A 13,289-nucleotide genomic window follows, 5' to 3' on the forward strand; every position below is an offset into this window, starting at 1 on the left:
ATTTGTGTAAGATACTGTAATAACAAAAGAAGGCTTTGAACATGTACAAGAAATTGACAACTGTTTGAACTAAAGTCCTGGCTGAGTTAAATAATAAACAGGACAGATGTGCTTCCATTAACTCAAGGAAGAGAATACAGGACACAGCCCCAAAAACACAAACACATCCGTCAGGACTCTGAAAAGGTCACTGGCTTGTATTGTTTCTCTGATCGTGCAGGTGCATCCACCACAATAAATAATGTAACAGAGGGAAGCTATCGTCGTATGATTAACTAACACACAAACGCACAAGGGTGGAGAATCGTTGTCCTGTCGCTGAAGAATCGTTAGTCAAAGGTCATTTCTGTTGTAGTTTAGATGATTTGTATAAGTCCTAATAATAGTGTTGCTGGATTCATATATCACTCTTCATTTAGCTTTGTATTACATATATTGTAATAATCTAAGTGCCAACAAATGTAGAATTAAATGTAAGTCCAGTCATTATTTTTAAGTGTGATATTTATTCGTAAGTCCTCTATAAAAAATTGTAATACTAAACCACGTTTACAGTTGATACTTGATTTTTTTGCAAAAATGTTTACCCCAAAATCAAACCTTACTTTACAGATTTACAATCTTTACAACATTTTAAAGCAAAGAAAAATGAAAGAAAGGAATCAATGAAACATAATAAACATATAAAGATATTCATAATTTTTCAATAGCAATGTTAGAACATCTGAGAGATTCTTGGACGAGAGCAATATTAAATACATACCTTGCGGCTTTTTAGCATATAAAGCAAAGCCAACATCTAAAGAAAGCTGATTAATAGGACAGACGATCCTGCGTCCTCCTTTTCACTTCCTGTTACCCATCAGCCTTTGCAAAAAGCTTAAAAATGCTGAGTGCTGTTCAAAGTAGTATTGCACCTTTGCCATGGGCATGTGACCTGTTCTCATGTGGGATCTGATTGCATTTCTCTACCGATTTAAAAACAAGATTGGAACCAATAGCAACTCTTGTGTGCATGGGGCCCTCAGATTAAATGCATGCTTAACGTATGCTAAGTACATTCATGACCCTATCAAGTGCCCTCCTGTGTCAAAACAGTCAAACATAAAGGCAAAGTACAAAAAGGCACACACACAACCCCCAACTCAAATTTCATATAGTCTTTCCTCTGGTTACATGAGGTGTTTTATAAATAACTAAACCAAATCAGATCCTAATAGAGACATCAATCACACTGTAGTCTGATGTCAAACTGTTAGTGGGTCACATGGCATAAACACAGGCTATGTTCGGAATGGAATGCTAAAGTCTAGCTGTGGCTACTTAATAAATACTGCACAGTATATACTGTTTTAAATAGTAGTTCAGTAAAAGCTGATATTATGCAATGACAGTAATATTTTACATTGTCATTGGTGATATATAGAAACAGTTTTTTCAGTCCAATTTGTGTAATAATGTCTGAAAATCTCTGCTGATCTTCCCTCTAGTTCATTCAAGTAGAAAACACTTCATTGTCAGAAATTGGAAATTATAGTAACTGCACATTCTGGCAAATGTTCATGGCTTTTCCGAACATAGCCAGAAAAGCAAAACACAAGCCAAATGTGGCAATCTGAAAGGATAGTAGGAAAGGGGCAGGAAATGGATGGGTCAGTGAATGACATCACTTCCCTACATGGTCAGAGCATTTCATGGGGGGCAGAGGTAAAGAGTGAAGCTTGGAGCCACATGCGCCTTTCTACGACACTTTGGGGTCAAATATGTCCCATCGAATAACATTTTAGTCCTGACCAGTTGGATTTGTGGTAAAACAGTAACACTGACAATAAATAAACACTTAAAAAAACACAAAATTACAAACAATAAGACTTATAATACAGTGAAGATTGCATAATAAGAAATGAACACAGACCATATTTGGCACAAAAGAAGAAATGCTGTGATTGTATGAGCTTTTAAAAAGTGGATGCTCCTTCATTCATGAATGCGATTGTCCCTTACAGTGAGAAATGAGTTTTTGGCATACAGTCTGACTGTATGTCAACTACTCTATGATCTCCAGCAAGTTCTTGTTTTTTAGTGGCCTGACCCTGGGATGATACTGTAAGACCTTCAGGTCTCAGTTACTCTTAACAGAAATAAAACTCTTCAAGGGTGCTAAGAAATGTCAAAATATTAAGCAAAGCAATATGTAAATACAGTGCAGGATGCATTTGACAAAAAAATACATCAGGTACAGTAATAACACATGTTGGACTTTAAATATTTGTTTTCTTCTGATATCCCATACCAGTGTCTTGGAAAAATATATAATTCTGTATTATATGTTTTAGATGTAAAATTAACCCAATTTTTATGACAATTGAGGACTGTCACGACAATTAAGCACAAATCCCTGTAAATAAAGGATGTTTAAATAATTGGGTCAAGACAAGATGATTTTCATTAGCATATTACAGTAATGTGAATCACAATTGTTCACATTAATGTGAATTTGGGGGAAATGCTCCAAATGGTCCTAAAAGCAAGCTTCAATTTCCTGCAATATTTCTTTTTTTTTTTTGCTTTTAATATTGGGGTGACCGAGACATTTCTACATGAGATTTTCCTTTTTCTATTCATAGAGAAACACTGACTTAATTCAGGCATTGATAACAAACCCCGTGGGACCATTTTAGGTGTTGCTACAAGGTTCTTTGTAGTTAAGTGAGTCTGAAAACATAGGCAACCATGAATAAGAGTAAGACATAAGAGGAACAAATGCCCAAAGTGCAGCCGATAGAAGAATGTGCCCCGTGTAACCTAAGAGAATTGAGCACATCTCAACTCACTGTCTCAGCAGGCCATGTGCAGTGCAACGCAAATATCTTCAGTTCAACCTCTCACAGAAAAATCAACAACAACTACCGTATATCATCCACGTATATAAAAATAAAAACATGATAAGATATGCTCTGTACATGACACTATAAAATAGCTTTATATGTACATATAGACAACAATGACAAAAACACACGCTCACAAATGACCTGTACAATGTACACCTGAATAAATCATGTCGAGAGGTACTGAAGTGTATGGCTTGATAGGAAATAAATCCCTATATACACATAAATGAACTCAATATATCTTTCGATCTATATGTACTTAAATATCCCTGGAATCATAAAAAGCGGCGTGAAGGGAACAGCCCACACAGCCTCTGCCTACAACATGGCTCAAGTGCCATGTTCTCTAAACCAAACATTTTGCTTTGGTGATCTCATTTCAGACGCTTCAATGGAGTTTACATCCACAATATGTCCATTAGGTAACCTCAGAAGAGATATAGGATCATGGACAAACTGCATCTACCGGTAAGGTATCGCATGCAGATATCTCCCCAGAGTGATGGTAGTCTACATCCTGGTTTTCTGTCAGAGCTTCTTATGTGCCACGCAACATGAGACGCAATCTGTGATGCCGGACCACGGACAACTCAGTAGTATACACAGACACGCAAGTCCAGTGCTAATAAAGTACGGACATCCCGTCTGCAGTAAGCAGCTGACCGCTGCTGGGGTCATAAGTGCCGGCCAGGTAGTACAGGTCATGATAGTTTCCATCTGCCTTCCTGTTGTGGGTCAAATGCTCATATTCCTCACGGGTGACCACCTGGCATTTATGAGAGATTGTCTGGACGTCATTCTCGTCCTCATGGCACGATTGGTACAAGGCATGCTGAAGAGAATGTGAAACTTTTTAGTGTGGCCCATCAACACTGTTCATGTTAGTTCTTTCAGAATTAACAAATATTAACAGACACAACTTGATTTTAAAATGTATTAGTAACGTTGCGTTTAACATTAACTAAGCTTAAGAAATGCTGAGGTACTGTGCAGTTAATTCATGTTAACAAATTAAAAAGTGTTAATCACAGCATATTTTACCATTCTCCAAAGTCAATGTTTTACAAAGTCAATTGCTTGTGATATTTTATTATAACAATCAAAAAGAACAGGTCAAATCCATAGTGCTGTATACTTACTTTGCCATCTCGGTGTCTCTTACCCAACTTGGTCTCTTCTGGGTGGTAGAACCACTTGACCTTCACAACCATGTTGCTCTGCCACGATTCCCATAAACTTTCAATGTGGCCAATTAATGGCAGATGAGTTTGCCCGGATGAAAGGAACACAGCACAGTCTCCTACCCGTACCACGTCCTTGCCACGCACTATAGCCTTGTAGAAAAGCTTCCGGGCCTTCCCCTTTAGTCCACGCCGCTGATGTAAAAGAAAAACTCATTTAATTCTCACAGTACAAATCAAATATAGTGCAGTTATATTATTTGTCACTTTTTTGTTTGTGGACCTAAGATCTGAAAACAATAGGTAACAGGTTTCTGTAGTTTCACTACCATCACCAAATGGAATGGGAAAAATCTAAGTTTTTTGTACACTCCCTCCAACCTACAGGAATTAACCTACAATTGAAGTATGAAGTTGGAATATAAAAAACTATTTTAACTACACGCACTACCTATAGGTGTACGCGACTCACCTGCGTGGGGTTTCCAGACCATCTCCACAGCTGTCTAGATGGCAGGACAGGTGACAACCTGGACTTGGTCTGCTCTGCCAGAAGCCGTGGCTTCTTAACCACGTCCTTAGAGGGTTTGGAGACAGAGCTGGGACACTCTTTCCTTTTCAGTGGCTTGCTGTTAACACTGTGGTTGGAATGCCCACTTTTGACATTGGACACAGCCACAGCTCTGGCCACAAATGAGTGACGTGGGTGTCCGGCAGGGGGTTCGGGGTTCTGGAGCAGAGAGTGATGTGGAGTCAAGCAGCTCTGCAACAGCAGCGTGGAGCTTTCCTCATCCTCTGAGCTGTACGACGAGTCGTTGTCGGAAGAACACAGACTGGAACTGGAGAGGGAACCTGAGCTGGATGAGCTCGAGGAACCCGAGGAAGACGAAGATACTGACATGCGCGACAGAAATCGGCCAGTTGTTAAACCTTCCATCTGTGGAGAGAGTGCTACGCTGCCTCTCCTTCTCTGCTCCTCTTCCTCTTCTTCATCCATGTCTGAGTAAGAGCTGTGGCAGTCTCTATGGCAGCCGAGGTTCGGGTCTCCATATTCATTTACGCGCAAGGACGGCGATGGCTTCCTCTGGACCGGTCTCGCTTTCAGCAAGAGCTCTGCTCGGTCTCCTTTCCTGTTGTCTTTGACCAGCAGGACTGGGTGTGAATAAGCCTCTTTCCTGGGCAGTCCACTCACACCATTGGAGCTAAAACCTGAAGCTCCCAGCAACAGTAGAGCCTTGCTGTTCTTTGTTTTTGGAGATGTTACACCTTCATGGTCCAATTTGATAAGAAATTCTGCTTTTTTCCCCCGGGGAGGTCCTGGCTCCTCAATCCGCTTCTTTTGCCCGTAATTAGTGTTCTTTCCTTCCAGTGACATCCCGGTCGTCTGGTTGCCGAAGGATGAGTATCCGTTGGCTATGCTGCTAAATGAGTCCACCTCAAAGGAGCTGCTGCTAAAGAGACCTTTGACTGGTGTCGGTGTGGAGCCAGAAGGCCGGAGAGATGTTTCAGCCACCCTTTCTTTCATTGCTTTCTTTGAGACTGAGCCACCAAGCTGGAAAAAGTTCACCGGTGTTCTTTTCCTAGATGCAGCCACTGATGGCCAGGGCAAAGCAGATGCTGGACTCTTGACCAAACTGTTTGAGATAGACTTCTTTAGCCCTGAGCCTTTAGGCCTCCCTGGAAAAAAATATATGAATAAAAGTATATGAATAAACCTTCAAAGGTTTGGTGAAATAGAAAAAAAACACAGAGGATCCCAAAACCTAGTGAGCGATATACTCAGTTTATGTACTCAATTGTTGGCATATTTTTCTAGGTTTCAGAACCAAGCCAAAGAGACCTCATAAGAAATGACCTGGTGGTTTGTTGAGCAAGAAACATACCTGGTCCTCGCACTGGCTTCGCCTGAGCTTTGGATGTGTCTCTTCTTGTTGTCTTCTCACTCATTAATTCATTTTCTTTGGAGTTGCTTTTGCCAAAGTGTCCATCAGAGACCTGCGCAGTACCCGACTCAGCATCTGACAGAGAGGAGGTGTAACTTTAAATTGTCAAACAACTACAAAAAACATGTCTAACAATCAATGACAGAAAGTTTCCACCAAAACCTTGTGAGCTGTGAAGCTTGACAGCATTTGAGGCACCCCAAAGATGAAGGCTGTTTCAAAAAGCAGTTACTCTTCTTAGAAAAGCTGGACTGCTTTCAACACATAATTGGGTAAAATATGGACAAAACCAATGGCTAGCTTTGAATGAACCTTTGCTGGGTTGTTTCAATCCAAGGTTGGGTCAAATTTTAGATGAATCTTACCAGTTGGGTATTGTTTATAATTTACCCAACCATGGGTTGTGTTTCGGGATGTAACAATATAAAAATCTCACTGTATGATAATACCTTGGTATAACGTCCACGGTACGATATTTATTGCAATATTTAAAATGACAAATGATGACTTGGAAACGTGCCATAAGCATCCACTTTTCTTTATCCTCTAACCATAACTGTTGCTTAGAGGTATGAGTTCTAGTATGAGATGGGTCAAATGACCTAAAAATCCCTTTTATAAAATAAAATAATTGCACCAGATGGACCTTGCCAAAGGTAACATCTATAATTTTTTCTAACATTCTCTATGTTAGGCCCGGAAGACCTATCGTTTCATACAGTCATATGACCACGATAATATTGAGACCATTTTGCTATTGCGATAACACGATATCGATAATATTGTTACATCCCTAGTTGTGTTCCATTTTGGCTAGGTTGCTGCTACATCGCTAGCTCACAGAAAAGATGTAAGAAGTTGCGTGTAGTCATCATCACATGTTTGAATATCTGAATGCTGATGAGGTGGAACTGTACAAAGCTATGAGACTTACATTCAATCTGGTAACCGGGTGGAAGGAAGCGGATATGGCAGGAAGATATCCACCCTCTGTCACCGTCATCAAACTCCACCATAACACTGCCAGGTTTACCATCATAAGCAGTGCCACCTGAGAACAAGAGAAAGAAAGTGTGAAGCTATTTCACCCCTGTGTGGCTATGTGGTTTAAGAAAAAGAACAAGGAATTCATTTCGAGGTAAGGTAAATTAAGGTCTCACCCCTTCGCACAAATCCCGGGTAAAGGCATCGTGAACGTTCGCTCCAGTAAGCACACACTCTCGTCCCCTCTGTTAGCACAGCCTCATGGTCAGGGCGTACGTCCAATACCTAACACACACGCAGATACAAACCTCTGTCAGTCAATGGCAACAAAAGTGTTTTTGGACTCCCAAGGTAAAAAAGGCCCATACACACATACAAGTCAATCAGTGAGGCTCTTATGAAAGCGCCACTTATCTCATGCCAGCATGTTAGGGCTGAAAGCCACGGAAGCGGAGGTGCGGTAAACACTAACTTGCTGAGTAATAATGAGGAGTGTGTGAATGGAGCGACTGTGATTGCAGGTTTGCAGCGATTCTCTGTCGAACAGAGTGCCCAGATCCCCCCTCATTCAGCTCAAACCCCTTTCAGCTTTCTTTAATTTACTGTTGCTATGGTGACGAGGCTCTCTCTGACGGATGAGCTGTGAAGCTGGGCTGTGTGTGTGCGTGTGTGTGATTGGTGTGAGAGGTACATGGAGGATTGGAAAGCTCTGGAAAGTGGAAGCTCAGTGTAATTAGAGACAGCTGCTGTAGACTGCTGTTTACACAATGAAACAGCTGAATAATGCCAGTGTGTGTGTGCGTGTGTATGTGTGTGCGCTTTAGTGCACCCAAATAAACACTTTTTTAGGAAACAGAAGCAGAAAAATAAATGCCGTGACTGGTAAATGCATTTAAACCAACAAACTGTTATGCACTATTAAGTAAAGACTTGGAAAATATTTTTTATTAAATTAAATTTAAGTAACATTTACAGACTGTAAATATCAAAAACATGAAAAATACTAACTACTTGAACAACACAGGTTGGAATAACATGTACAAAAGTAAACATATTAGTTTTTAAAAGATTTAGGTACGATTTATAATTCTCTAAACCTTTGACTAGTAGTATTCTGTACAAATATATGGTTTAGATGAGTTATGGTATAAGCATGGTACTAGTCAAGTTTTAGGCCAAAATATTTATAATTTATTCTATACATTATATAACGTTTCACATATATTTATCACACTTTTACAACACCATTTGCCACACATTTAATTGTTGAGTAAACATTGTGTAAAAGTCAACAGCAAACACGAGTACATTTTATCGTATCCCCAAAAAGATTCATACTGGTTGACCACTAGCCGTGTCTCTACTAAATTATGTTTATTTGTTTTTGTTTTTTTGGCAATGTTAGTGCTACTTATCCGGCTGAAAGATGTTATTAGTAATGTGTTACAAGTCAGTCAACTAAACTGAGTGAGTCAACTAAAACTAAAACACACACATGCAAATAAGAAAACACAGGTTACATGCAAGACTGAATGGATGCTGTCATGGTTCTGCCCCATCTTGTCTTGCTTTTCTTGACCTAGTGGCAGAACCATGAGAGAACCTCTTGTTTTATGTGGAGAGAAGCCTTTTGACCCTGTTGGCCTTCCACTCTCCGGTGTTGCGTCTCTGTTCCCGCCCTTTCGTCTCCTCATTTTGATTGTTAATTAGTTCATGCCCCACACCTGTTCCCTCTTGTTTTGTCCCCCTTTATAAGGTCCCTGTGTTTTCTGTCCTGTGCTGATCATTGTACTGTTGTCACTTGTGTGTGACGGTGTGGTGAGTCCGTGTCTTGAGTCTTTGTTAGTATAGTTAGTTTTTTGTATCCCCATGTATATGTTATGTGTAGCTTTGTAATGTGACCAGGTATTACGTATTTCCCCTTACCTGGTTTTGTGTATACCCGTGTTTTGGTTTTGCCCCATCGTGGGTTTTTGTTTCGTCTTGTTATTATTTATTAAAGTCTAGTTTACCCCTTACCCAGTATGCACTTGGGTCCTCTCTCTGTGTCTCACACCTCGTTCGTGACAGGATGCCAAGAATGCACAGCAGTTTATACTGTGTAATTTGCCTCGACTGCACTGATGGCTTAGATTAACAGTAATGTTAGTGTAGTCCCACTAATGTAAGTGTAGTGGGAGATCAGCGCTGCTAAACTTGGTTTAAAAAATATGCTTAGAAAGAACGGTTAAGGACTCATACACAGTTGAGGAGAAGTTGCTTGTCCAGATCCCAGCTAACAAAAGAAGACCTGAAATAATTGGATGTACTGCACGTGTACAAAAACCAGTAGTAAAATAACAGAAGCAAGATTACACGCTTGATTTATGGGTGGTTTCAGCTAAATGGATCACGATGTACACACACATTAAAAAGGCACTGAAGGATTTCATATGTTGAGATAAATCAAGGGAAGCTTGTTGGAAAAGAACAATGGTCCGCTGTAGTTTAAATAAAATAGTTAAGTAGTTTAATGACAGGAAAAGTCTGGTACTGATGTGTGTGTAGTCCTGTAGGTGAAGAGGTGTGAATGAGTGGCCGTGATTAATAAAATGAAGAGAACTAAATCAAACCTTGTGCCCGCTTTTGTGTTTAGACCGTTTCATCGGACGCGCGCGCCTAGACTGTTAACTTCCGGTCTGTGTTTGTTAATTGGTCTGGCTAGTGTCTGATAATATAACTATTTACATGTTATTTAATTTACTGTAAGTAAAAACCTGCTTGTTTGCGCGAATCACTTCAAGCCGGAGTGCTTTATCAACCTGGGACAGTACAAGCAGGATTAGCTTCAAAGTTGTTCCTCAAGAGGGATCGAGACCAACTGAACGAGACAAAGCTGTCGATGTAAGTAATATTTATCAACAGGGGTGGTTCTGGGGGGGGCAGAGGGGGCGGTTCTGGGGGGGCAGAGGGGGCCAGTGCCCCTGTGTCAGCACACTTGGCACCCCACTGGCCCCCCTAAATCTGGAATCGTTTCTGGAATTTTTTACCACAACCAAGCAATTTCGGGTGCAATGCACAGTTTGTCCTGCGAGTGGCAGTAACGATGCTTGTGTGCCAAAAGGAAGATTACGCAAGCAAGACGCAAACAATGTCGAGTCTGTGCGCCTTCAGCAGATTACGTCTACATCATACAGGTAATGGAAATATTTTGTAAAAATATAACGAAAATGCATATCATTACACATCATATTAAAATATTGACCTATATTTCCGGTGTTGCGCATGTTAAATCTACATATAAAGCAGTCGTGACTCGTGCCTTACAAAGAATCAGCTGCTGCCAGAGAACGTGTAACACACTAAAGAAATTTTATTTGTTAATGAAATGAGATCAAATGCAACTTCATTTATTGGGGTGAATGTTTGATAAAATGCCTTTTGCCTTATAATTAAAATAAATGGTCTGTCATTCCCAAGGAATTAGCAGAGCAGAGGTGGACAGTAACGAAGTCTGAGTACTTGTACTTTAACTTCACTACATTTGAAAGACAAATATCATACTTTTTACTCCACTACATTTATAAAAAGGTCCAAAAGTAGAAAATGGTTTCTATGCAGCGGGGTTTCCTGTGTGCGCAATTTATCTGGCTTGCGATCTGCAGGACCTTTTACTGTTGCCAAGTATTTCAGTTTTTCTATAGCTCGCGTTTTCCGGCAAGCTTTAATGGCCATTTGGCAGATTTTTTTACCAAATCTGGCAACTCTGGGATCTTCCCCGCTAAACTAATGTAAACTAGGCGCTGCTACACCATTGATAGCGCTCTAAAAAGGCAAATAGAACAATAAAAGACAAAAAGGCACATGTTAAAGTGTGGTGTAATCATCTGTGGGTTACGATCAGTCAAAGATCGTAGAAACATTGTCATGAAAATGATCGGCATAACGGCTAAACGGTAAATAAGCATCACATACACCTTGAGCTACCTGTGCGTGTTAACTTCTGATCTGCTGCTTTATCATTTAAAGCGATTTGGAAAATGAATGATGTTTTTACTGAAGTAACTATAGTTAAGTATTCCTGTTGAAATAAAAACATAGAACCCTGCCCAAAATACAAATAAAATGTAATGGATTTAATGGTTATATGGGAATTGTACTATGGATACTTGTTGTCTACTTGTATGTGATGGATTCTATTGGTGGGATGGTAAATCCATTGGAATAAAACCCAAAACACACTACAAAGAGGAATTTAATTTAAAAATCTCATTCTAATTCAAATTTCATTGTTTTTTTCGGCAGGGATGGTATTTGCAGTAAAACCACAGTATCCACAATTTTACCATTTTCTATATATAGGAACCATACTCCAATTAATAATCTTTAGTAAAACCACAGCAACTAAAAATACCATAGTTTCATTATACTAGCTATAGTTATGTTTGTAGTTAAATTATGGTAATACAAATGGTAATAAATCCAACAAAACATGGTTCTACACTTACTATTTACAAGAACCTTACTACTTACTGGTAAATTGCTGCTAAAACTGGTAAAGGGAATATACAAAATAAAAGAACACTGCTCATAATACATATAGGCCTAGGGGGCTAATGAGGATAATTAGGCTAAATGATCATACAGGATTATATCTAAACTAAACATACATGTGCTAAACATATAAAGCTCTTAAAGGAGTTGCTCACTGCAAAATTTGCCCCCATTGACTTTCCATAGTAGGAATAAATTACTATGGAAAGTCAATGGGGGCAATTTTGAAGTGAACTACTCCTTTAATACAACTGATACTGTGAGCTACTCAGTGTATTCAGTAGGTTGCTTCAGGGGCATAAGGTATACGACAATAAAACAATGCACAACTGACATAAAGGAAATTTACTTTTAATACTTGAGTACTTTTAAAAGCACGTACTTCTGTACTTTTACTAAGTAAGAATCTGTCTTTACAACTTTTACTTGTAGTGGAGTAATATTTGACCAGTAGTATCTGTACTTTCACTCAAGTAAGGAAGTTGTGTACTTCGTCCACCTCTGTAGCAGAGTTCAAGTAATCAATACAGTTATTCTATATGTCCTGTATATTACTTGTGGTGTATTTGAGAGTCGAGCTTTAGGTTTCATTTACACATTTTCATAATTTTCCATTTGCAGTTGAATGACATATGTCCTTTTTTAATAAAAAAAACTAAAGATAATAGTCAGTCAAGGCTGGAGAAAGAAGATGCTTCTGAAAAAGAGTCAGAAATGCACAAAAGCTTAGAGAACGAAGAAAGTCCAATAGAACAGAGGACCCATCAGCAAGGTGATTTAGTTGTGCAGAGAGACAACTTCTGTAACCCTGAAATTCCATGTGAAAAACATGAGTTTTTACATGAGTATTTAGTTAACATGGCATTCACATGAAAGTGTGCCAAAACCACATATCACATGTGAAAATTTTGAAATTCATGTTTTTTTTCTTTGTGTAAAGGAAATACCTGATAATGTAACTCATGTTAAGATGACTGCTTAAGTTGATTTTTGGATATCTTGTTGTGGGTAGTTTTTCATTTATGTATGTACATTTAAGATGCAGAAAAGTGCCTAAATGTTATCATTGTTGTCATTGTTATTTTTACTATATACAATGTGTTGTGAAATAAATGACCATGGAACATTAATTTGAGCTGAACTTGTTTTATTAGCTTATTAGTTTACTAAGAGAAAACAGTAATACATGACAGTGAAAAATGACTGAAAATTAATCATGACACATGTTAGTGTGCCCCCTAAAAGCATAAGTGGCCCCTGCCTGGCCCCCCCAGTTACAGTAGTCTAGAACTGCCACTGTTTATCAACAGTCTGAATTGACGTACATGCACCGTATATATAGGAGGATAACGTTAGCATATGATAGCGAAGGGAGCTGAGAAGTCAGTCACGGGCTAAATAGAACATTCAAAGCCAGTGTTAAACTTACTCTATATTTATATGTTATTTGGCAAATGGGCACTTGGAGATTAGCTGTATGTGTGTTAATACATTTTGTGCATTAATATGTTCAGCTGCGGCAAGCTGTTTGTTTTGCTAATGAACAGGGGCGAACACTGTGGTTAGTTTCGTTTTAAACATCTCAAATCATTCGTCCTTAGGCTGAAAAATCTGTCACAGCATATTAGTTATGCTCTCACGTTGTGTGTGTAACGTTATAACTTGTCAACGACAAGCACTAAAATCCACATAATTCTGTTGAGATCTGCAGGTGCGCATTCCGTGGATTTTAGGCAAGCATACACGCACAACGTGAG

The 13,289-nt window shown here is 39.2% G+C and overlaps 1 protein-coding gene across 1 annotated transcript in view; it reads right to left on the reverse strand.

Annotated features, from left to right (window-relative positions):
- Positions 1–438: 438 nt before the first annotated feature.
- The window catches only part of LOC130561781 (BAH and coiled-coil domain-containing protein 1), an 81,749-nt gene continuing 68,898 nt past the window's right edge, over positions 439–13,289 (reverse strand). The window contains exons 29-34 of the mRNA XM_057346354.1: positions 7,176–7,284; positions 6,950–7,066; positions 5,956–6,090; positions 4,545–5,749; positions 4,031–4,267; positions 439–3,723 (exon numbers count right to left, since the gene is read on the reverse strand). Of these exons, the coding sequence (XP_057202337.1) occupies positions 3,514–3,723; positions 4,031–4,267; positions 4,545–5,749; positions 5,956–6,090; positions 6,950–7,066; positions 7,176–7,284 (2,013 nt within the window). The 3' untranslated portion in view covers positions 439–3,513. The remainder of the gene's footprint in view (positions 3,724–4,030; positions 4,268–4,544; positions 5,750–5,955; positions 6,091–6,949; positions 7,067–7,175; positions 7,285–13,289) is intronic.

This window comes from Triplophysa rosa, linkage group LG11 (genome assembly GCF_024868665.1).
Source record: "Triplophysa rosa linkage group LG11, Trosa_1v2, whole genome shotgun sequence".
NCBI classification, from domain to species: Eukaryota; Metazoa; Chordata; class Actinopteri; order Cypriniformes; family Nemacheilidae; genus Triplophysa; species Triplophysa rosa.